General features: G+C 42.3%; 2 protein-coding genes across 2 annotated transcripts; both read right to left on the bottom strand.

The window, feature by feature from the left end:
* Positions 1-318: 318 nt before the first annotated feature.
* abcf2a (ATP-binding cassette, sub-family F (GCN20), member 2a) lies at positions 319-7,180 on the bottom strand. The gene is made up of 15 exons (XM_076295368.1): positions 7,115-7,180; positions 5,899-6,069; positions 5,535-5,747; positions 4,769-4,951; positions 4,240-4,411; positions 3,731-3,826; positions 3,266-3,368; positions 3,066-3,161; positions 2,834-2,953; positions 2,184-2,273; positions 1,962-2,072; positions 1,633-1,695; positions 1,364-1,492; positions 986-1,189; positions 319-882 (listed from the first exon to the last, which is right to left on the bottom strand). Exons 2-15 carry the CDS (start codon positions 6,044-6,046, stop codon positions 766-768), a joined length of 1,845 nt encoding a protein of 614 aa, XP_076151483.1. The 5' UTR covers positions 6,047-6,069; positions 7,115-7,180; the 3' UTR covers positions 319-765.
* Positions 7,181-8,338: 1,158 nt separating this feature from the next.
* Positions 8,339-24,626, bottom strand: smarcd3a (SWI/SNF related BAF chromatin remodeling complex subunit D3a). The gene is made up of 13 exons (XM_076296055.1): positions 24,507-24,626; positions 21,957-22,162; positions 18,684-18,726; positions 16,136-16,258; positions 15,769-15,891; positions 15,326-15,421; positions 13,989-14,090; positions 11,195-11,356; positions 10,549-10,646; positions 10,244-10,379; positions 9,902-10,024; positions 9,406-9,507; positions 8,339-9,269 (listed from the first exon to the last, which is right to left on the bottom strand). Exons 1-13 carry the CDS (start codon positions 24,576-24,578, stop codon positions 9,216-9,218), a joined length of 1,440 nt encoding a protein of 479 aa, XP_076152170.1. The 5' UTR covers positions 24,579-24,626; the 3' UTR covers positions 8,339-9,215.
* Between the last annotated feature and the right edge of the window lie 415 nt (positions 24,627-25,041).

Genomic DNA, 25,041 nt, shown 5'->3' with positions numbered 1-25,041 from the left:
AACATTAGTCCCTCTTAAATAATCCACCTGTCAAGACCCCGTAGCCCTTTTACAAATTGACTGATGGAAATAGATGTAGTGATGCTAGTTGAAAATTATATCCATGAAACATCATTGTCACTTACAACTGTATGTTTGAATTAGTAAACAGAAAAAGTGTTAATTTTATCCATTCTATACCATTAACCCATACAGCACCAATTGTTCAAACGGGTTATGCTCTTTTACAGACATTAACATGCTGTTCGTAGGTTGATTACAAAACCAATTAATTACACTAGACATTTTGCCGAACAGCATGCACACATAACACCAAAGAAGAGGGTGATGAATCTTTTATTTTGGCCAAATGCATTATTGCAGCAGATATAGCATTAAATAATACATGACATAATAAAAAGCTCTTTAAGAGCCTCTGAGAACTTCACTTTTAGAACATCCACTTGCAGCCTGACAGGATATGTCTGCAGCAGTATGAACTTAACAAAAGTTCAGTGCACAGTAGATACGAGTACTTATATTTATTATTTCCATTATAATAATATTTCCAGGAATGAAAAACCGTAGACCTGTAAGGAGAATTGCATAATGACTAGAAAACATGATGCTCTGCAGATGACTAATGTTACCAAGACTACCATCAGCCTATGAAGGTAACCAGAGTGATTTGAGGAGGGGCCAGCATCACCTCTGAAGAAAACCTCAACATGCAGGCTGGTGATGGGAGATGCTGTTGACATTTGACAATTTTTGATTGTCTGGTCTCTAGAGGTCATGCGATTGCCCCTCAATTTTGGATTTCAGGTTCTCCTTGTAGGCCAAGATGCCCTTGGTCCACTTGGTGATGGTCTGCTTCTCACACACCCAGATCTCCTGAGCCACCTACAGTAAGACAATCATGAGACAGACAAGGATGAGTACCTCACACACTCCAAATAAGAGCGAACATGCAGCAAGTTGGCACTGATCATTACATGTGCCGTACCTGCTGGATAAGCCTGAAGTCGTGGCTGACAAGCATCGTGCCACCCTCAAATTCATTGATGGCATCTGCCAGAGCATCAATGGTCTCGATGTCCAAGTGATTGGTGGGCTCGTCCAAGAAGAGCATGTGTGGGTTCTGCCAGGCAAGCCAGGCGAAGCACACTCGGCATTTCTGCCCATCTGACAGGTTCCTAATGGGACTTACCTAAGATGGAAACGGACAATTACCTACTACAGACTCAACTTCATGACTGACATTACCAAAATAAACACAAAAAAGATCTTTATACCATCACCGCCCCACTCTGAGAAAGAGAACAGATGGACTCTTTACTTGGGACAGCCCCAGAGGATAGCCCCTGTCTGTCTGTGAGCTCACCTGCTGCTTCCCAGTCAGGCCATAGCGCCCAATGATCTTTCTCATCTCCTCTTTCTCCTTGATATCTGGGTAACACTTCAACATGTACTCCAGAGGGGACAAGTCTAACTCAAGTTGCTCAGTCAAGTGCTGTGAGGGGAAGGAGATGATAAGTCAGATGAAGACAACATAAACCCCTGGTCTAATTCATTTACAGATGTTCTGCGGATTTCGGCAGATTCAGGTGGTGCTATAACATACGAATCAAATCCCTCATTCAATCGCTGTACCTGGTGGTATCTGCCAATCTTTACGTGAGAGTTTTTCCTGATCATACCGTCAGAAGGGAGAAGCTGTGGAAAGAGGAAGGAAGCTGGTGAAAAATATGCAGACAGGAAAACTACAAGAGGCCAACATACAACATCCTGTCAACTATGAACCCTTTCAACAAGGTAAACAAAAACAATGCTTGAACATTCTATTTGGGCCCAAATCTACTTCCTCTGCATTAAGATAACATATGGAATGTAAAAAAAGGAAGTCTTGTGGGGCCAACTATGATGCTGATAATGAAAATTCCATGAAAGGGTCTATATAAGATCAAGATGTGAATCTATACCTCTCCAGCCAACAGTTTCAACAGTGTGGACTTTCCAGCTCCGTTCGGCCCCACAAGGGCCACCCGTGAGTCCAGATCAATTCCAAACTCCAGGTCTTTATAAATATATGGCTACAAGACAACAAAAGGAGAAGGTAAGTACATGGGTAATTCTGCTTAACACAGCAGCAGTGAAAAAGATGACAGAACAGCACGTGTGCTGAGAGCAATGTGGAGCCTTACCGTGTCATCAGAATACTTAAAGCTGACATTCTGCACCATGATGACAGGAGGGGGTATCTTCCCACAGGGATGAAAACAAAATGACAGGGTCTGAAGGAAGAAGAAACATGAGATGTTTGAGTAGTGGTCAATGCTATTCCATCACTGACCAATGAAAATGTTCAAGCTGAAGAAAACCTCTATTTGCATAATCGTATTCAGCATTTGTATTCATCCATTTTGTTCTGTTCCAAATACTCATTTCTATTAATATATTCTATATGTGAGGGTTGTGCAGACTGATCAGATAAACGCTTCGGTCAGGTTTTTGTCAAAGCACCTCCACACGGAGAACAAAACTGCCTGGTGGAGATGCTACAATTCGGCCTTTTGTTCACATCATGTCAGCGCACCAACCAAAAGTGTGACTTTGCACAATTTGCAGCGCCAGCAATTAAAATCAAATCTACTGCTGTGTTTCTTCACTTGATAATATGCTATTAATGCCTGCTTATTTTATTTTAGGCTGCAGGTTACTACAGTGGGTAAAAATATCCTTCAAGTGTCCAAAATGTCCTGGCCAGGTGGAATGCAGTGCCAGAAAACCACTATAAATGGTCTGATAAAAGTCCTATATTGCCATTTGAAATTAATTGAAAACCTCTGCCCACCTTGTCATTCACAACTCGCTCAGTCAGACCTGAGGCCACCATCTTCTGTAGAGTCTTCTCTTTGCTCTGGGCTTGCCTGGCCAGTTTTGCAGAGCCATGGCCAAACCGTGCTATGTAGTTCTGGGGGAAACAAAATGATAAAATGGTTCATTATGAAAACGGATACAATAAAACAAATTTTTAAAAGGGTAAAATATTGTCTGTTTTAAAATCAATAGAGTATAGTGCCTACCTTCATGTGTGCAATCTGGTCCTGCTCCCAGTTAAAGCGCTTCATCTGGTTCTCCTCCAGCTCCTCTCTTGTCTTCACATATTGGTCATAGTTACCCTGAACACAGTGACGGCATGAGATGAAGTGGTAAATGCAAACAATGCAATGTGTGCGTACCCTGTTAGATAGACCGGCCAAGGCGGGTGAGGAAGACGCCTTACTGTGTAATATTTGAGATTCCTCTGGTGCAAGTGAATTATGTTGGTACACACGCCGTTGAGGAAGTCTTGGGAATGTGAGATCAGGACAAGAATACGTTTAAACCTGTCAATTAAAAAAAAAAAAAAAAAAAAAACACAAGAGGGATCACTACAGTTCTTCTTAAAGAGGGGGGAATGATTCCTGTTGTCTGTCAGGGGATCAGTTAAACGCTTCACCGAGGTTTTTGTCAAAGCACCATCACACCAAGTACTGAGTCTTAATGGGGAGCTACAATTCGGCCTTTTGTTTACATCATTTCTGCAACACTCCCTTCACAAAAAAAAAAAATACTTCTTTATACTTCACATACTGTATACAATTGTCTTATAACATGCTGGGTTCATAGCAAAAGCAAAATTCCCATCCTAGACCCAGAGAAACAGTTTGTCATTTGACCAATCTTACAGTACTAGACGGCTACTCACTGACTAAGCTCCTCCTCAAGCCACACACAGGCTTCCAGGTCAAGGTGGTTGGTGGGCTCATCCAGCAGCAGCATGAAGGGCTTCAGGAACAGCGCTCTGGAGAAATGCAGACAAGCCATTACAAAAATGTTGCTGTTAAACTAGCACTCAGAACATGAATGCAACCAATGAACCAGCTCAGGTACTACTCAACGGAGTGGAGCCAACTACCAGAACTGCATGGATCAGAAAAACGCTTCGGACTGTTTTTGTCATTGAGCAGATGCACTGTGGCAACTGCCCATTCATTCGGCCTTTTATTTCATCACTTCACAGCAGTTCTTGAGATACAAGTGACAATATAACACAATGTCCATAAATCTTCATTTCAAGACCATCTAATCAAAAGACAAAAACTGAGAAGTGAATGAAGGAGTGAAATTCAGTTTGAAACCCTATTGTCTACTTGACAAAAAGCCATGACAGTGGGTACTGCCGTGTCCTTGAGTGTGGCGAGACCCTAGACCTACCTGGCCAGAGCCACCCGCATCCTCCAGCCTCCGCTGAAGTCCTTCATCTTTTTGTGCTGCATAGAAGCGGTGAAGCCCAGGCCGTTCAGGATCCGGCCGGCACGCACTGCCGCCTTGTCCGCATCCAGCTCTTCCAGACGCTCGTACAGCTCCATCAGCTTCTCACACTCGGCTGAAAGGGGGAGCACGCGTACACACACACACACAGACACACGCACACACTAACAGTGAATGAGGGCCACACATAGGAATACATCACTTTAATTTACCTTTGCAGAAAGGTGTGTAAATGGAGTGCACTTTGGAACAACCCAAAAGTGCACACGCAGTTAAGACAAAGGGTTCCAGATAAGCATTTTGTTCCTTTTCTGAAGTGTCCACACATAACAATTGAAGTGTGTGAAACATAATCAAAAGAGGTCATTTACTATACCACGGCTAGGAAAGGAAACTGCCACAGATACAGCTCCTATGAAAACGTGGGTGAGTAGCCCGCGACCTTCCCCACACCCTTTTAGTGTCTACTCACAGTCCTCAGTCGCAAGCCTCTCTGCCTCCCGTTCCAGCTTAATCCTCTCCTCATCCACCTCCATCACACACTGCAGGGCCGTCTTTTCACTAGGCGGCATCTCCCGCGTCAGATGGTAGATGTCAATGTGTTCTGGGATGGGTACCTCTCTGTGGCCAATGGCTGACAGCAGCATGGACTTGCCTACAGGAGAGGTGGCAAGGATTAAATCAGCTTCCATATGTACACATTCCACAAAATGCAAATGTACAGTGCAGTGAAGACACCAATAAACTTGTGTTATTTGTCGCCTCACTTAAAAGCTCCTGTTAAACAATTACTGACGAACAGAGCTCAGGTACTACTCAACTGTGTGGAGCTAACTACCAGAACTGCATGGATCAGAAAAACGCTTCGGACTGTTTTTGTCATTGAGCAGATGCACTGTGGCAAGTGCCCATTCATTCGGCCTTTTATTTCATCACTTCACTGCAGTTCTTGAGATACGAGTAGCAAAATAACACATTGTTCATAAATCTCTATTTCAAGACCATCTAATCAAAACACAAAAAAGTGCAGTGAAGACACGAATAAAATGTATTATTTGTCGCTTCACTGAAAAGCATCTGTTAAATATATCTATTAAATATACACTTTAGTGCTATGAATGGTCATTTGTTTCTGGTTATTATGGAATGGCTATTACAGAATTCCATACTTATACCAATTAACTATAAGACAGAGCAAGAGAACCACCTGCTGCAGTCACTGACACCACTAACCGCACCTGTTCCATTGAGTCCAATGAGTCCGTAGCGGCGGCCGGAGTTGAGCTCCAGGCTAGTGTCACTCAGCAGCTCCTGACCATGGAAGGTGAGCGACAAACTGGAGATGTGGACATCAGTGCTGTTGGGGTGGGAGGCCAAAACCCCAGTCACTGCTCGTGCTTCAGTCTTCTTCAGCTCAAACTCATCTATCTCCTTTGTGAGACCTGCCATCCCTATCATATGAGGAATAGTACAACTTCAAACAATGGCAACTACAGCAGATAAGAAATTAAGAATCAAGTTTTACAAACGCTTTACTAATGGTATTTTACACGGGTGAACCTTGCAGGCCCAATGCGCTTCAGTAACATGCTGAGCTCTCACCATCATCCGCTGCTCCATTCTCTTGACTTTCCGGTTTGTCACCCTCGCCGTTCACTCCATTCAACTCGTCGGATTTCTTAGTGCGTCCGCGAGATTTTGCAGCTTCTTTCTTCTTCGCCGCTTTCTTCTTCGCTAAATCGGACGGCATGGCGGCTGAAGATGCTAAAATACCTGAGGCCACCAACAAAGAAAGACACAAAGCATGTCAGTCAACCGTTTCCGAGACACATTAAAAACTTGGCGCAGTTACCCAATAAGTCTTCGAAATAGCTATTAACAAGCCGTTTGCATACGCCGTATCGTCAAAGGTCCAAAATTAATCTCACAAATGTGTCTGGTCCACTCAGCAGCCATTATAAAGAACCATGACGTTACTCTAAATGTGGTCTTAGCTACCGGTTCGCTGCCGTCATTTTAGGCCTAACCAGAGCGGTAGAAACGGGCCCAACTACAGGATCGCCAAGCGTTTTTTTTGTAATATCATAGCATCCCACTGGATACAAGAGCAACCAGCTGACTTCAGCAGCTAGCTAACAGTTAACGTTAGCCAAAAATCACGTGTCCGTCAGTGAACAGTCGCCGGGCAGCAATTTATATGGTAGATTTGTATAGACTAGTAAACGGACACAGAATACGATTAGAAAGACGGTGCCAGGTTTAGTAAATGCCCAAAGATGGTCGTGTTCCATAGCCTACTATACCGCGAAACGATACCGTTAACATTACCCTAACGTTACATATGGCCACTGGCATCCGCACGAGGCCTCAAAAAGATCTCTGCCTAAACGGGACTACGAACAGCTAAGTTAGCCATAGATAGCTAATGTTAACTCATTACCCAGGTAGCTAAACCTAGCTAATCGGCAACATTTCACTTGGGATGAATGATCATATTTCAACCAATAGAAATCATATTAAACACATTTAATCGAAGACAAACACTAAAATGGCAACAACCTTACGATATCTTAACTATTAACTTACCAACAAGATAGCCACCAAGCTCGTGTGGCCCGGTCTCAACAATACATTTTGTTAGCTAACGGTATCCTAGCTACATGGCGTTATGCGGTAGGTTGATTAATGACTACGGCAACAAGTAGGTTATACAGAAAACCAGAAAGATTAGTTACTCAAAATGACGATGTATTTACATAACGAACACATATTAAGCGAAATAATTCTTGTGAAAGGCCTTTGACGATTACAAACTCACCCTCTTCCTGCTCACAGCCACCGGCACACCACCAGTAATGAAGCGTAGTATCGCGCGTGGCCCCAATACCGGCTCGCCAACCAATGATATTGTGAATTGGGGCGTTAGCTCCACCCTCTAGCCGCAGTTGGGTAGGGAGGAAGGAAGAAAATCGTGGGCTACCCACGCAGAGTAAATGTAGGCTATTGCATCATTTTTATGCAATTATTGATGAATAATCAGGTGTTGTCAGTACTGATTCATAAATCCGGTGTAGTCGAATCATGGAATCATACATTGTTGTGTAATAATAAGTAGGCTGCCAAAAAAGCCTATGACCAGTCAGTCCATTAGCACAAGTTAGTTTTGTCTCCATCATCTTTCACAGGTCCACAAAATCTTACGCCTATTGTTTTCACACAGTCAAAAGGCAAGGCCTATAGCAATATCTAGACCAACAATGTCGACACAATTCTGATAAAGTATGAAGCTTTTGGACTTTGTATTTCTTTGTTTGTTTTTGAAAATAAGGGCATGTCACCAAAGGGCCTCAGATTGCAACAAAAATCTATAGAATGCAGAACACACTGTATTATCCCTTGATTTTATTAATGCTACTTGTCCAAATCGGATGTTAGATCATCAGATCAAGACTATATAAGCATGCAAACAAACCAGGCTTGACACATGAGAGAATCACAATGTAGTCACAATGACAGGAACTTTTCCCCCAAAAAAGTTTAATTGTTTACTCAACACAATAATCTGATGTCTAAGGTAAAAACATGAACATAGCTGCCATCATCCAACTATAAAATATCAACCGGTCCGTGGATAGTTTGATTTGGTCAAAGGTAACAAAAATGGACAGACTTCACACAAGGGACTGCTCACAGGCAACAGAGGTGAGCTGGTTTGTGTAACCTAACACTTTGGCAAATTCTTGTTTATTGTGTATTTTACAATGCTTATACAAAACACAAGTTACCTTCAATTCAGTCTAAAAGCTTTTGAGTTTTGAGAATACTTTGAAAACAAACACGTTTTAAAGTTCGTAACTTTACCCATGCAACGTGCAAACTTTCACACTGTAAAAATCACACTGAGAATTTAACATAGCAGGTCCTGTTGTGATCCACTCCATGCATCCATAAGGCTTAATGACAGTTACAAAAATGGATAAGGTGCTGAATAGTTATTTAAAAGTGCAAATCACAAATATTCCATGTTAAAAAAAAATGATAGTTGGCAGAAATAAAATAGCAGGCTATTTGAAAGCAACATTATTAATATCTCAATATGAAGATCATTCTCTTTGTCATTTGATGACATGACCATTAATAGGAATTTTTCTTTAGTGTACACTATGTAGGCCACAAGACCAAACACTCATAGGATACAAAGTGCACAATACCAGCCAGGTTTTATGAATGGTATCTCCATCTAATTATTTCAGAACACCATTGCAGACAAAATCTTTTCATACTTTACAAGTGATACCTTACAATCCTTGCATGTCGCAGACTACTTTGCTTTTACTGTTTCTTTAGAACACATGCTCTTACAGTATGTGAGTTAATCATGCCTCAGGCTAAACAGGCACACAACATATCAGTTATATCCTCCTACACCTTTGATTAAAATTGGTAATTTTCAGATTCCGTTGGACATGTTAGGACACCACAAAATCACAACAAAACAAACGTGACAAACATCTAACAGATATCTACATCACCAGACAAAATATATGAATTACAACTTTCAAAGACAAAACACTGTATATTTAGATTGCTCTCATCAGTGCTATTTAAAGGGCCATCAAAGCAGTATTAAAAATGTTGTCAGATCTCATAAAATTGTTTTGCATGTGGTCCCAGAGTATGCCAAAAACATCAAATGGACACTACAATCAGGAGTTATTTTCTTCTACAAGTTCGATTGGTTTATTTTCTACATACAACACTGTGTTTCTCTGAGGCTCCTGAAATCTCACGTCAATAAATTGCTGGAGATTTATAGATCAGCGGTTTTCTGCTCCAGAAAGGCTAAGAATGGTCATGACTTAAAATGTGTAATTTCCACAAACAAAAGGATGCATCCAAGTTTTCCCATAGGGAACAGTTTAGGTGTTGCGCAAGGCCAAAGCCTGTTCAAGCTCTAATCTTCGTTGTTGAATCTGGAAACGAAAAATTAAATAAAACATATCAGTGGTGCACCATGTGTGAATAAGTGTGTATATTTGGAATCAGTATATTATAATCTCTTAAATCTGATTTATCTAAAAATGTCCTGATTTTGATTAGAGGACTCACCTTGCTATAGAAGTAACGACTGATAGCTTCCTGTGACCAAGACTGATTATAAAACTCTGCTCTTCTCTCTTCTTCTGGATTCCCAACTACATCAGTCATTAACTGTGCATATAGTCAGAACACAGAAGAAATATGAGACATTCTAAATAGTGACAACAAAGTTCATAAATATGAGGCTTAAAACTTTATTTTACTGTTAGCAAATGTTCCCAAACAAAAACTACTAGAAATATCTCTTGGCCTAGAGGCCCCAGACATACTCTGTAGATGAAAGACTAGCCTAAACACGAAAGAAAACACATCAAAGGGCATAATATATAATAAATTATTGCAGAATTTTTGGTTCTGAATTCTTGGTTCTGAATGTTTTACATATCATGCAATGTAAGAATATGTAAAATGTATGGAAAGTGTTTTATATGCACTATTGATGAGAAAAAAATTGTAATGTGGAAAACTAAAAACTGCTGTAACAGTGAATGTGGTTGTGCCACACCTTTAGGTCACGGTTTTGGGAACAAAGCCAGTTTTCTATGTAGCCTTTAGGGTCTCGGGAGAAGCTCAGCATGAAGTCTCTCTGGATCTTGAGCTGGTTGATAGACTCAATAGTCTCGTGAATCTATGGATACGGACACGGAATGATGAGAGGAAAAAGATACAGGAGGACGACTGAGCACACTATCCTGAGACGCAACCGCACACTCAAATAATTTCCATATATTTTGGTCAAGGCACACAATTTTGTATCATAAAGTAAGTAGTTTATGACATTTCATTGAAACCATTAGATGGTTAAATGGCCTTGTTTGCATTTGCAAAAATAGAGGTGAGAGCTGACCTTGTTGTCAAGCAGAGCAATCTCCTGCTGATTGGCCGTTGACAGCAGGAAGCCGCTCATCTGCGTCTTCAGAGGGTCATCCACTTCTACATCAATGTCATAACAAGCTGTCTTCTTCTGATCATTTGGATCCACACTATGGAAAACAATTTGCCTGATGTAATCATATGGAATTCTATCATTATGTGATATGAAAGCATAAGTGTTTCTACAATTATTTAATGTTACAATGTTTTAATTGTAACTGTCCTCCTGTTATGTTATATGACTGGATCTGTTTCTGTTGAAAGAGTTGTGAATGATACCTGATGATATGATTTATGACTATGGGATCGGGGGGAAGCAGCAAGTTAGTGAGACGCTGGGGTATCTCACAGAACTTCAAACGAGGACAGTCAAAGATCTGAGAAGAGAGAGACAGACCGATTACATTTGTGCTTATATTTATGTTCATAGTTCTTAAGGCACTTTTGTCCGAGGTGATTTACAATGACATCAATAAACATCACATTAACATTAAAATAAGTCATTAGTAAAAGTAAATTATACACCCTAAATAAGTACCTAAAAAAAAAAAATACCAAAATGACTAAAAACAATGAGAACAATAATAATAACCATAATCATATACAAACTGTAACTGTAAGGAAAATTAATTAAGGGTAAGGTAATATTAATTAGTACAATTAAAAATTAATAATTAAATAATTATCAAAATGTAATTATAAAATGAATAAAGTATGAAGTGTGTGACAGAGAAAAGAAAGAGAGTAATAGGAGCAAAGAAAGAGTGAAATCAAATGCAACAGCACAGGTATACCAAATTGCCCTAATGGCTCCATATCCACTCTTAAAAACAGAAAAACAGAAAGTGACAGAATAAAATGATTAGTGATAAGTCATGAGTGATGGCATCTGAAGTGCAATGGATGCAGGTAGAAGGTATAGCACCTGCTGAAAGTACTTATCACAGTTGATGTACTCCTTTTCGTGGGAGTCTTGCAACTTGTTAGTCTTCACGTACTGCCACAAAGCCTGGATGATGCAGGAGCGCGTCTGGGTGTGGATTCCAAGGAGGCGCGCTAGCCGCGGATCCAGTTTAAACTGGGGAGGCTGAAAAAAAAAAATTTGGTACCATTAAAGATAAGTATCTATTAATCAAGGTTTATACATTGGTTTTGCAAAGTTTCCTTAGCAATTACATGTTATTATTATTATTATTATTATTATTATTATTATTATTATTATTATTATCATTAGTACAAAGTCAAACATTCCTGTAGAAAACCGTAGCCTAATTACATGGGTAAAGGTCTGCTTTAAAAATAAGATGATAGGGAAAACATTATTTCACCTAAGCATTCAAAACTGAACCTTTTATTATAATACATTATAATAAATGAGCAGTGAGCAGAATTTAAGCATGGCTGCAGGTGACATTTCAAAATGACATAAGCTGTTTTGAGTTAAGGCTATATGTTTAGCCTATTGAATAACTTTATGATAGAAAAGACAAACCATTTTGTGGAATGATACATCATATGAAATTTGGGACTCAAAAACAGTCTCACGCTCTGCCACTCATTGTCTGCAGCTGGATTTGCTTTGCATGTGTGGCATTCTGAAACTTTCCTACATTTGGGACCATTATCGCTCTTTTCAGTTTCTGACCTTGCAGTCGGAATTGTCGATTGTTTATTCAAAGTCTAATGGCAGTCCAAAGTAGCTGCCCTGGGTTATATAATAGAAGATTTTCTGTGCACATCTGCGGCCTCCCAGGTGTGATTCTTTGTCTATAGATACTAGGTGTGCAAGAATGGGAGGCATTCACACCTTTCTATTGTCACTAATAGCTGCTCCCAGAAACAATTCTATTAGCATAACATTTGGCCAGGCGCAAGGCAGGGTCCTCCTGATTATTGACCCTCCAGGAGGATCAACCTTTGTGGCCACCCATGTACATCTATTCTATATTCACATTCGAGTTGAAATTAGAGGTCACACCCCCTTTTGTTTGTCACATACTAAGCTTAGAATTATGTCTTTGTTTGTTTAGAGATATGGGTGAATCCTCTTGATGAAGAGTATCAAATTGTGCATTTGCATTCGCATTGAGTAGGCCTACGCATCTAGTAGGCTTAACATGATTTATAAGAAACCTGTAGACAGGCTAATTTCTGACTTCACTATACTATGAATGCTTTTATTTATGTTGTAAGACACCTGAAAGAAATGAATGACACCGGCACTATGCACATATTCATTTAAACTAAAACCGCACTTCCCTAATACTTCCCTTAATACTTGTGGGCAGCCGTGGCCCACTGGTCAGCACTCTGGACTTGTAACCGGAGGGTTGCTGGTTCGAGCCCCGACCAGTGGGCTGCGGCTGAAGTGCCCTTGAGCAAGGCACCTAACCCCTCACTGCTCCCCGAGCGCCGCCGTTGTAGCAGGCAGCTCACTGCGCCGGGATTAGTGTGTGCTTCACCTCACTGTGTGTTTGTGTTTCACTAATTCACTGATTGGGTTAAATGCAGAGACCAAATTTCCCTCACGGGATCAAAAAAGTATACATACTTATACTTAATAACTTCTCATTAGTTCTCTCGCGTCAGTCTCTGACAGCAGTTTATGATGTTTAGGTCTACTGAGTGTAGGCTAATCTTAGGTAATGTCATGAAAACTAGTATTACCAGGCAATACTACAATGAGTCTCAGGATAAGTGCAGCTGGGTTTAAGGGTCAGAGGTAATGGGTGGGCTATGTCGGCATTGAAAACGCCGTTTTTGCTGTTCACACGGCAAGGGCAAAACGGGGTTTTTCAAAAACAAACAAAAAAACACCCTGGAACCCATCTTTAAAAAAATATATTGTTTTTGGTCACCTAAAATGCTACATTTGTGTGGAAGCAAGGCCAAAACGAAAAAAATAAATAAATAAAAACTGTCTTTGTGTGGACATGACCTCGCAGGTCATGGTCTTTCAACAAGATAATGACCCATAACACACAGTCAAAGGCACCAAATAATAACTAAAAGAAGTGGCATACTCCTCTATGCACATTTGAACACGTCGCAGACGTGTGTCATTGACGCGCTGTCACATATGTTGGGAGGCACACGACACCCCCACATGTCATGCACCACGTGCGCGGGACATAGATGCAGGACTATATTCGGGCCCTGAGGAAAATATGGACTATTCTGAAGTGTCCTATCTAGGAGTCCAGACCTGAATTCCATTGGACATCTCTGGAGAGAGCTGAAACATGCAGTCTGCAGAAGCCACCCTTCAAACCTGAGACAGCTGGAGCAGTTTGCTCAGGAAGAGTGGGCAAACAGATGCAGAAGTCTCATTCAGAGCTACAGAAAGCATTTCATGGCAGTGACTGCCTCTGAAGGTTACGGAACACACTATTAGGTAAAGTGTAAAATCATTTTGTCCATACCATTTCCATTTGTTTCATTACTTAACATATTGTATTGAATGATTTTGTCAAAAACAAAGACTGATTTGCATTAGACATGGAATAAACAATGATGAGTGTGGATTTCTTCTGTTTGTTTCAAATCATTTCAGAGAACAATTGAAGGTTTTTCCATTTTTGTGGAAGGGTACCAACAATTTTAACCATGACTGTAGAATATTGCCATGTGGACATTTGTAATATGTATGTGAATCTAATTGGATATAACTTGACTATCTGTGAATCAACATATATTTTGTAATCCCATGTTAGTCTCACCTGGTAATCTATCATAAGCAGTAAAGTACAGCGTACGTTGACATCTCCAGGTCTCTTCACTTGAAAACCGTCAGTCTCCTGGGTGGTGGGGGTCCTATGCCACTGTTAGGATACAATTATATGCCCAGACTTATATGGTTCTACACTGACTGCTACAGTCTGAATGATCTTAGCAAACAGCACTTTTATAGTAATGAGTATTATGCAGCGAAGCAAAAAATAATTTCAGTGCTTTTTGAAGTCTGGGAAGCCTTTTCAAGGCCCCAATCATTTAGAGCATCACAATGAAAACAGATCATTGGCCCTTCCCGTCATGTTGGCCTGGCATTGGCCTAACCTTTTCAAAGGGTTTTTTAACAAATTACATTTTCAACTTTTTCTCTCAATGAGGTATTAAAAAAAAAAGCGATTAACAATCGCCAAGGACATGTTGAATAGAAGAAGAAAAAAAAAAAAAAGCTAGAACTGTAACTGAAAGCACCACTATCTACAAAAGCATTTGCTTTTCATCCCATTAACGACAAAGATGTTAATTTGGCTACAAATGCTGTGTTTGGAAGCATGTTTCAAATGTTCAGACAATGTACATGAATCTTTTCAGATAGCTTACTTTATTTTAAACTAGGCCTATGTCTTTGTTCAACTGCCTCATTTACTCAGCAAAAATCTTAGTATTCTTTGTTGAAGAGTAAGGCATCTTAAAACAACTATGCCATTTAATGACCCCCACTTACTTTCTGGTTGTGGGATGTGAGATACATGTTAAATGGTGTTTTTTTCCATTGTGTTGCTCTGACAAATTTACACCACAATAATTTAATATCTGTGCAGTCCTCAGTATCTAGTTTGACTTTATCTGTTGGGTTATGGGTCTGTCTGTCGTTAATAAGTCAGACTCCTGCTCTGGCCTCACATCTGGTACAGGAGGTGGGACAGGCTTTCTGGTCTCTAATGACTGGAAACTCACACAGCTGTTGAACTGCACATGGCATGTCATTCTTGTCACTAGAAAAGATGCAATGGACACTCTTTGCTCCACACTGAGACCTTGTCTGCGTAACATCTGTCCTTTATCCTTAAGACCGACTTGTTAGAAACCCTGTAACCATCAGCCCATTGCTCGGAGAGTATAAAGCTGTGATCTAAGCAAACTACTCTGAAAAATTTAACTTACCTTGTTTATTGACATCTACATGGTTGTTCCTGGCCAATTTGTTTGTGTCAAGGTCAGCATGGTCTCTAAACTTGTTACTATAGAAACCCATGAGCACCTATTCACTGTCTGACTGTCTGCCTATACATAGCATGGCAATAGATGGATGAAGAGTGCTACTGACCTCAACTAAATGATTATCTGGACCATAAAGGTCCTTGTCCAGCTCAATGACCAGGCTCTTGAAGAAGGAGGAGAACTTCCGCTTCTGTTTCCCAGGCTGAGGAAGTAAAAGGCATGATGGGAGATTAGAATATCATCAGCCCCGAGGCACAAGACCTACTCAAGCAAGCGCCCTCCCACACATCCATTAATGCACACGCTGGTGCCACAAAACAGGATGCATCTAAGCACAATATGAATACTTTCTGTACTGCTGAAATACTGCCAGTAGATGGACTACAATCTGCATGGCTCTGCTGTAAGTTTAATTATATAAACATACAACTGCACTGCACTGCACAGGTGGAGATGTGAAATAGGGGGTGAAAATAAAGGAGGGACCTCAACACATGCCATTTTAACAGACCAATCAGACAATTTGATGCAGCATGATGGCTAACATACATCATCCAGTAGCTTTCCCTCAACCCTCAGTTCCCAGGATGCAACGCTCCCATCTGAGTCTTCAGCTTCGGGTTTGGCAAGGTTGAAGGTGTTTGAGATGTACAGTCTCAACTTGCGCTTTTGCTGTGTGGGTGAAGACAGATGTTTTCAGTCACTAGAACATCACTGTAATTTTCCACCATGCCTTGTCTGGATATCAGCTTTTAAATTGAATCTGTCTAAAACCCCAAAGGGAATTACAGGTATTACAGGTAATAACAATTACAAAAATGCAAAGCAAAGACTGGTAACCATCTGCTCGTACATCCAGAAGTATACTTCATTCTACTCCACATAATGTTACCCTGCTATGCTAAAGCATACATACTTTCATAGGCCTTTTGAGAGCCTCTTGGATATCCACTCTTTTCCTCATGATGGTTTGGTCCAGTTTGTGTTCAAAAGCCAACAAGTCCATGTAGGCCTGGGATTCTGGGACAAGCTCGCGGATCTGATAGTATAACAATGAGACAAAGGGTCTTTCCACATACAAAATACACTCCATCCATTAATTTTTGAGTTGCCAACATTTTTGTCAACATATGTATGCTAATCTCACACCGAACACTGACCCACGTTTGAGTTATTCTCTTATACCTGCACTATCTAAAACATCCTAAGGCAATAACTTTCTTTCTTTATTGCCTAAAGACAAGTCCACACAACACAACAAGGATGAACAACTAAAAGCATGTGAAATAGCTCATCAATCCATTTTCAGCGCATTACATCACTTCCATGGTAAGCTTAGAGATTTAGGATTGTCCTGGTCCATTTGTGCTAGTTATACTGCACACTGAAAGCTGCAGCACATAGCATGCCATATAATAATATGGCATGCTATGTGCTGCAGTAATATGTAATATCAACCTTATAGTATATGTTTATATTTATAGATCTTAGCAGTTGCTTTTGTCCAAAGCGACTTACAATGACATCAATAGACATTATATTAACATTCAAATGAACAGTTTAAAACAATGCCACATAGCCTAAATACAGTATTTCCCATACATTGACTTATTTGTGGCGGCCCACCACAATATCAACATTGACCACCACTAGGGGTGTAAATCGGAGTCTTCATGACGATTCGATACAATATCGATTTCTTAAGCCAATGATTCGATTATTTTCGATACTTCAGAATTCCCCACGATACGATTCGATATGATTCAATACTCAATATTTTTACATGATATCTATGAAGTTTCAAATAAATCAACAAAAGTTTGGAATGTAGGAGCAGGTATCTAAAGCCTTCGTTCTCTGTGACACAATTAAATACAGCCTCATGTCTTTGCATATAAAAAAAATGCAATGGCCTTGCAAAGTGCTCGACAACTTTTGAGTGAAAAACGTTGTCAGTGATGTGGCAGGCTTGGAAGCCTGTGCTCTCGCCTTTAATACCATAGCCCCTTTTCAGGTGTGCGGATAGATTTGACGTAGCCGCAGTATCTTCTCTCACACTGACAGTCTTTCTCTTTGCAAATGGCAACATCTCTTACCACTGCTTCATCTGTTTTTCTGAAGCCAAAATACTTCCACACCCATGACTTGACGTCGACTGGAGTGTGTAAAATTTCACTTTCATTGCCAGAACGCTCTAACGGTACCATCGCTCTTGAAAGTCAGACTCAACAAAACAATGTGTGAAACGTAAGTAACAAATGCATCTGAAGTGGTGTGAAGTATAAGTGAAGTAGACAATAATGAGGTTAGCGCCACCCACAGCTTAGGACTAGGTAGTGCGCTTACATCGGAGCCATAGACAGAAAAAGAAAGGTCGGAGCTAATGCTGAAAATAGATAGGCAAACAAACAGGTGGCAAAATAAACACATTAATCGATACTCTTGCGGACGAATCGATGCATTGAATCGTCGGCTGCATAATCGATGCATCGATACGAATCGATTAATATTTACACCCCTAACCACCACACAATGATTTTCCAGGTTGTACTAAATTGTGCTTAAATCTGGTTAGCATCATGACCACTATGCTGCCCTAATTTGTTAAAAGCTGTTGCATTCAAGTTAATTCTGCAAACCTACCACCACAAATAGAATTTAATTCTGTGGGAAACACTGACATAATATGTGTAATAGACTAAATATAATTTAATAGAACGATAATAATAACCACAAACCGTGACTCTGTAAGGGGAATGAATTAGTTAAATAAAAGGTAAACAGATGAGTATTTAAACAGATGAGTCTTTTGAAGACCCCAAAACTATCGCTAGAATGCTAAAAGACCATTAGGCAAATCACTCCACCATATAACAGTGTAATCATGTTATATTTACAGATACTGTGCTGAAGTGCACAAAGGTTATTCTGTTCAGTTCAGTTCAGTTAACTTTATTGTCCCAAAGGGAAACTTGTCTCGCAGTCAGGTACACATATAAATAGCATAAGATACACAAAGACACAAGATGGGGTAAAAGACACTGGTGGTCTGAATACTTCTCACTCTCTCCTGACTGATTCCAGTCCACTCTCCAGACTGTGATATACAACAAGGCACCACCATGCCACCTTCCTCCTCAAAAGCCACAGAAATAACCCCAAATGATTTGGTGACTCAGCAACAGCCCAGCTTTTGTGTGTGAAGTCACTGTGTGGCCACGGCCCCCACCCTTACTGTCCTGCTACCCTCACATCTCCCTTCATCTTCACCTCTTACCACTGTCCAGAGCATGCACAAATAGGCTGAGACACACATGCACACACGAACGCACACACAAACGCACACACGAACGCCTCACACGAACGCACACACGAACGAACGAACGCACACGCACGCACATAAACTGACACACACACACACACACACACGGCATAAATAAACAATGAAGAGTGAAGCTGCTCACCCTTTGAGGGAGAATCTTGTCTGACATTTTCCTTCTCTTCGCACTACGAATGAGGAGAGGAAAGAAACATAAAAAAAAGGGAAAACCATGTTACTATGGTGACTGTTAACGAAGTCCACGGGCCATCTGCTGAATAACTGGGATCCATTCAGCCAATCCAGGTGTGTGTATGTGTGTGTGTGTGTGTGTGTGTGTGTGTAGATGTGTGTGTACCGGAAAGAGTATGTGAGAGTATAGCCATATAAAAAATGCAGCATGTTCACTATGTGTAAATCATAGTCCTTCTGCAACATTAACTGCAGTTATCTCAACTGGGGCCAGAGAAGAAGGTGATGTATGCCCTCTACCCCATGCTCCATAGAGCTTTAAAGTGTGGGTAGATTTATTCGCTATGAGTGATTGACTGACTGTGTGAGACATCTATGTTAAAGGATAATTCTGGTATTTAGCACTTTGAGTCCCTTTTCTGGTTTGTTTTGGATGAACTAGAGTGGTGGACACCGAAATTTTGACGATGGGTCCTGTCTCGACTTTTCTGACTCGTTTTGAATCGCCGTTGACTACTTCAGAGTGGCTGCCTACAGGCATGCACAACATGTCATTAAAACAACGTTCGTTTTCAAAACTGTGCAACTCACAGAGTGGTTAGTGGTGTTTGTTGATGTTCCAAAACCAGTAGCATAGCGAAATACAGTTTCTGTCGTGTTATATTTGCCATTTTGTAAAATCCCATTGATTTCTGTTGGAAGACTCATTGCACGTTGATATTACTGCGCCACCATCTATGCTTCATGCTCAAATATTGAGCGGAAGTTTATACGCGGTTGTGAGGTGTCTGAAAGTTCCACAATAGCAAATAACATGGCTGGAAATCATACATTGCGCTGATATATTTGATTTGAATAATTAAGGACATGTTTGTGCATGCCTGTAGGCAGCTAACCTGACTCTCGCCAGATGTATTTCGTTCCGCCTAGCTCTACTCATCCATCTGGGGATCGATCCATTGGAGTGGTGCTTCAGAAGGCTGGGCCTTATTAAAAAAATCCTTGCATAAGATTGGATAAGCCACTTGTCCGTCATCTATTGACGTGCTACTTCAACCACTCACATCGAAGCCAACCTGTGACGCTGAGAACAGTCTCACAGTCGCTTCTACGCTACGTTACATCTATGAAACTCCCGCCCTGCGTCCTGATTGGCTCTACTATAAAATCTGGTGCCGAAATCACTCTCAACATAAGCGATCCCAGATGGATGTGAGTGGAGCTAGGCGGAGCTAGGCGGAACGAAATTCATCTGGCTAGAGTCAGGTTAGTAGGCAGCCACTCTGAAGCAGTAAAGGCGATTCAATACGAGTTAGAAAAGTCGAGACAGGACCAATCGTCAAAGTTTCGGTGTCCACCACTCTAGTTCATCCAAAACAAACCAGAAAAGGGACTCAAAGTGCTAAATACTGGAATTATCCTTTAACAGTGCACTATGCTAAATTCATACACATACATAAACACATACACACACATTCACAGAAACACATTATAATGATCATTACATTACATATTTCAAAAGTCAAGCAGTCTAAATGAGTTCTGATTAATTCTTCCTCCCCCAACATGTGACCAGCCCTGTACCACTAAGGCCTTCTAGACAAGCTCTCAACACAGTAATCTCGGCTGCTGAGATCTGCAAGCCCCCCCCCACACACACACACACGTCTCCCTCTGCTGTGGATAAACTTTCTCATGGTCAACTGTTTCCATCTCAAACCACACGGTTCCTCCGGGACTCCAGGGAGAGCGGACAGGAAGTGAGTGTGTGTGTGTGTGTGTGTGTGTGTGGGGGGGGGGGGGGGGGGGGGCACATGCTTGCGACGAGAAGGGAGGATGAAGAATAAAAACACAACTATGGAGAGTATTAAAGAGAAGTGTCTGAGGCAAGAAGACAGACATTCTTTCAGAGGATGTAGAAAACCTTTAGAGATGTCTACAGAGAGGAACGGACAAGTAAACAAGCAGTTGACACACAGACAAAAACCAAGAGAATAATGGAAAGGAGGGAAAAGACAGAAACAGTTACACAGACTGACATGCAAACTCTGCGCACACAGCCCACAGTCGGTCAGTACATGTTTCAGCAGACCTGCACGATTGCAGACCGCTCGTCCTCCACGGGGGTCTCCACAGCAGCAGCGGCTATTTATTATTGAGAGAGGACTTTGACTGTGCCATGGCATGGTGACACTAAGTCCCCTCCCATGATGGCTGTTGGTGCTCACATGCAGAATGATCGTAGGGACCGGTAGTACTGTATGTCAGGCTGCACAAGGGGGCAGATCTGACAGGCAGGCACACAAACATTAACTAACATGCAGCAGAGGAAACTGCCTACTTGGATCCAAATGGGGGATCTGATTGGGCTTCTCGCATGTCGATTTGTCTCGAGGCCATCTCATTGGCTCCTGGGAATCCCAAAGGTTTCCTATAAGTCAATGGGGGTTTGAAGGAGTTCTAATTAAACAAGGGCTTAACAGGGGTAGACCAGTCACTGACAGGTGTTGCCAGGTCTTCATCACAGGAATGTAATATGTGCATCAGTTTGGGGGAAGGGGTTGTGCCTTTCTGTGGTTCATGCATAAAGTCAAGCCTGTCCATTATGCAAAATGATGCATCCTTTATTTGGTCTTTTTAACAAGTCTACCACATACAAACAGACACACACACACACACAGCCAGACACACACACACACACACACACACACACACACACACACACACACACAGAACAGACCACAATGGAGGAGCAAAGCCCAAACTCACAGATGGCAAGACAAGCAGTTATGCCCATTTAACACATTTCAAAATGTCCTGTGTAAGTAATACATGAAACTGCCACCATCTTAAGACTGTACAGGTGGACTGGTGGCATCTGACTGGGAAGCCCCAGAGATGGGGCTATAAAGGTCTACCGCCACCAGGGGTCACCTCTCATTAACGCAGCGGACAGCAACACAGGGCAGCCAGAGAGACAGATTGATAGTAATAATCAGAGAGTATTAGTCAAACCTCTGGTGGCGTGTTCTAGGTCAAGCAGGTGTTTGGAGTAGAAAGTTGTTTCTCTCAGTAGAGGCCCTGGAGGACGCCTCAGAACACACACACACATGTATTAAACACAAGACAGAGCAGCAGCTGGAGGAGAGGGCAGGTTTTGGAAAGCGAGACAAGGGCAGAGGGAAGAGAGATGGCCGATCGCTGGCCAGGTGCTGTTCTCACTCACTTTCTGGGCCGGGACTGGACAGCTGCCTGCTGCTGCTGCTGCTGCTGCTGGACCTGCTGAGCGGGGGCTGGGCGCTTGCGGATGGGGTCCATCGCAGGGTTGGGGAGTCCAGGCCGTACGGAGGGCACACCTCCATACAGGGGTCCTGGGGGCCCCATTGGAGCCCCCTGATGTGGCATCCTGGCCCCTGAAGCCATCCCTGGGCGCTTTGGGCAGAGGACAAAAAGTAGCAACAGACAGTTTGATCTCCTAAGTGCATCTTCACATTCACATCTGTACACATGTATATGCAGCTTGAAAAGTATGAAAAATCTAAGAAATAAGGATAGGTCTATATTTAAAGACTAAAGATTTATGATTTTTGAACATTAACTTGAATCATGGCCATAGTTGTTTTCCATTGGGCCTTTCTTATAACAGTATAGAATATACTGAATAAATCATGCACAAATGTTATTTGTGATTCTGCCATACAACACCATCTGGTAGACTGCATTTCTAGGGTGGCTAAGAACACTGTGCAACAGCGCTACTGTAAATGTGGGCCAGAGCCTCTTTGCACACCTGTGCTTGTCAGTCCGAAGCCAACAGCTGCCTGCGGTGCCATGTGACAGCATGGAGCTGGAGCACAAGAGCGCTAAGCCACCACAGCTCGGCAAACGCTGCCCCACCTCTCAGGGGACACGGCTCTCTGGAGCACCTGGTCTCTCCAGTCACAATGGACAATCGTCTCCACTGCTGCCCCACATCCCCACCCACCTCAGGTCAAAGGATATGGCGGTTAGTACCCCTTCACCCTTGTCCCAAAGTAGGCCAAGCCACAGGGGGTCTTGTGCCGGAGAGCACACTTTGGATAGGAACATGTGGACGCAGCGGGAACTGGGAACGAGGCATCGATGCGTCTCCCCACACCTGTCCGGCTATCTCTCACTCTCAAGGTCACAGCGGAGGAGTTGAGGGGCACAGAGGGAGGCCAAAAAGAGGGCTGCAACAGTCTGCCTGCTCGCCTGTCATTTAGAGTAGGCGGCACAACCACCCCTGGTAAAAACCCAAATGGTACGACTCGCTTTCTTTGTTAAAAATTACTTTGAGAGGCAACACCTCGAATTCCTCTTCACCGTTGTTTGTCTAAGTGAGAAGCACGTAACAGATTCTTTTCATTTTTATTTCAATGTCACTTGTGCGCTAGTAATGCAGAGTCTGCCCTATTACTTGTTAGTCATTGTGAATAAGCTTGGCATGGAAGGTGAGAGCTGGCACATCTCTTGAGCATTCAAAGTCATTCCACCTGTAAAATGCTTCATGACTCCTAACATAGGCATCCTTTTAAAACCAAGATATAAAGTGCACATACACACTCATATATCCCCACTCATGGTGAGAGACTCCACCAAGGTTTCTGGCACAATCAGCACTATTATGTCCTACAGGGGACGGTAAGATATAAACCCACGGAAAAGTTTATATTCTGACCAGACTAAACAGTGGAGCTTGCCAGGGGAAATATGAAGCCACCTCTAGAAGCCTGGAAGTCTGGATAAGAATGGAACTTGAGACCATGACCTGGGGATCTGATTGGGTGAGCCTAGAACTTGAGACCATGACCTGGGGATCTGATTGTATGGGATTGGAGATTGGAAAGTGAAAGTGATAAAGTCACATTGGGAAAGTAGCCTCTCGATAACTGCTAACAATTTGTGAGGGTGTGTGTGTGTATGGGGGGGGGGGGGGGGGTAATGAGAGCATCAGTCTTTGTAAGCCTGTGCAAAATGCTATGGATGAATCTAAAACTGACAGGATTGAACATGCAATATTTGAATTATTTTAATTTTACATTTCTCCTCACGACATTTACATTTCCAAGACTGTTCTGGAATTTAGTGACCTTTCCCAGTCTACCAGGTCTAGGCGCTAATCTTGACACTTGCGTACATCATTCAGCTTCAATGGCATCCCAATAACATGTCAACTCATTTCAACATCCCCTTGTTCATCATTCAAGTCCTGGCAAACCAGGGCAGTTGGACTTGAATGCACTTGAATACTGACTATAATATAGATCCAGTGTGAAACATGGATGAAAGGAGGCTGCTTTTGAACAGGCAGTCTACATATGAGGTACAAAGCACATCTTCAATATTCCCTCCCATTCCTCCACACACTGCTGCTTCTTTTGCATCAGCTGCTAGTGCTGTCTGCTTCCTCCCTCTCCTCCGCTTTTCCAAGGCGCTAATCTCTCCTCTCCTCTGCTCCCTCCCCCTGTCTCCTACAGCTCCCTCTGTTCTTTAAAAAATTTAGAAAGATACCAGCAGAACGCCTCACTCCTCTCATCCTCCCGGCTCACTCGTTTGAGGCTGCCGAGCAGCACTGTGTCTCTCTCTGCCTCAGCCCTGGCTTCCCAAAATCTATAAACACACAGGCGTGCTCTCTCTTTCTCTCTCACACACCTCTTTCTCTCTAACTCATTCTCTCGTTCGCTCTTTCTCTCTCTCTCTCTCTCTCTCTCTCTCACACACACACACATACACACAACCTAGGTCATGCACTTACCACTCCATGGACCAGGAACTCAAACAGTTTACTCTTGGTGGCTTTGCGAGCTCCTCCAGCTGAATCCTCCATTTCCAATCAGAACAGGAAAAAAGCCACCTCTCCCGGATCTGACTCTCTTTTTCAGCCTCTCTCCCCCTCGTTCTCTCCGGCCTTGTATGCTCCTCTCTCACTAACTCCTTCTCCCCTTCCACTGAATAAGTGACCCCCCCCCAACCCTGTCCCGCCTCCCTTCGCAATAGTCCCACTCTCCGCTCTCTCTTCAAAAAAGCCAGTCAGCGTGTGGTCCAAGTCAAGTCTATAGCTGCACATGCTCGCTGTCTCTCTCTCGTTCGCTCGCTTGCGCTCCCTCACACACAGCTAGTGGAGGGAGAAGTGGGCGGGGGTCCGAGAGGGAGGCTCCCGAAGGCCCACTCTTCAGGCACACATGTATGCAGCTGTTCAACACCAGTGAGGAGCAAGCAGAAGCACGTCAGCCGCAGCCTGCAGGGTACAGGGCAGGCCATTTTGCAGATAGTCAGCAGTAGCAGACTCT

This window comes from Alosa pseudoharengus, unplaced genomic scaffold, assembly GCF_046254945.1.
Source record: "Alosa pseudoharengus isolate Yale_2024_CS ecotype anadromous, Long Island Sound unplaced genomic scaffold, YU_APseudo_1.1 YU_APseudo_1.1_scf_2, whole genome shotgun sequence".
NCBI lineage: Eukaryota > Metazoa > Chordata > Actinopteri > Clupeiformes > Clupeidae > Alosa > Alosa pseudoharengus.
Note: the sequence above shows the minus strand (reverse complement) of the source record. Positions and strands in the feature narration are given on the sequence as shown.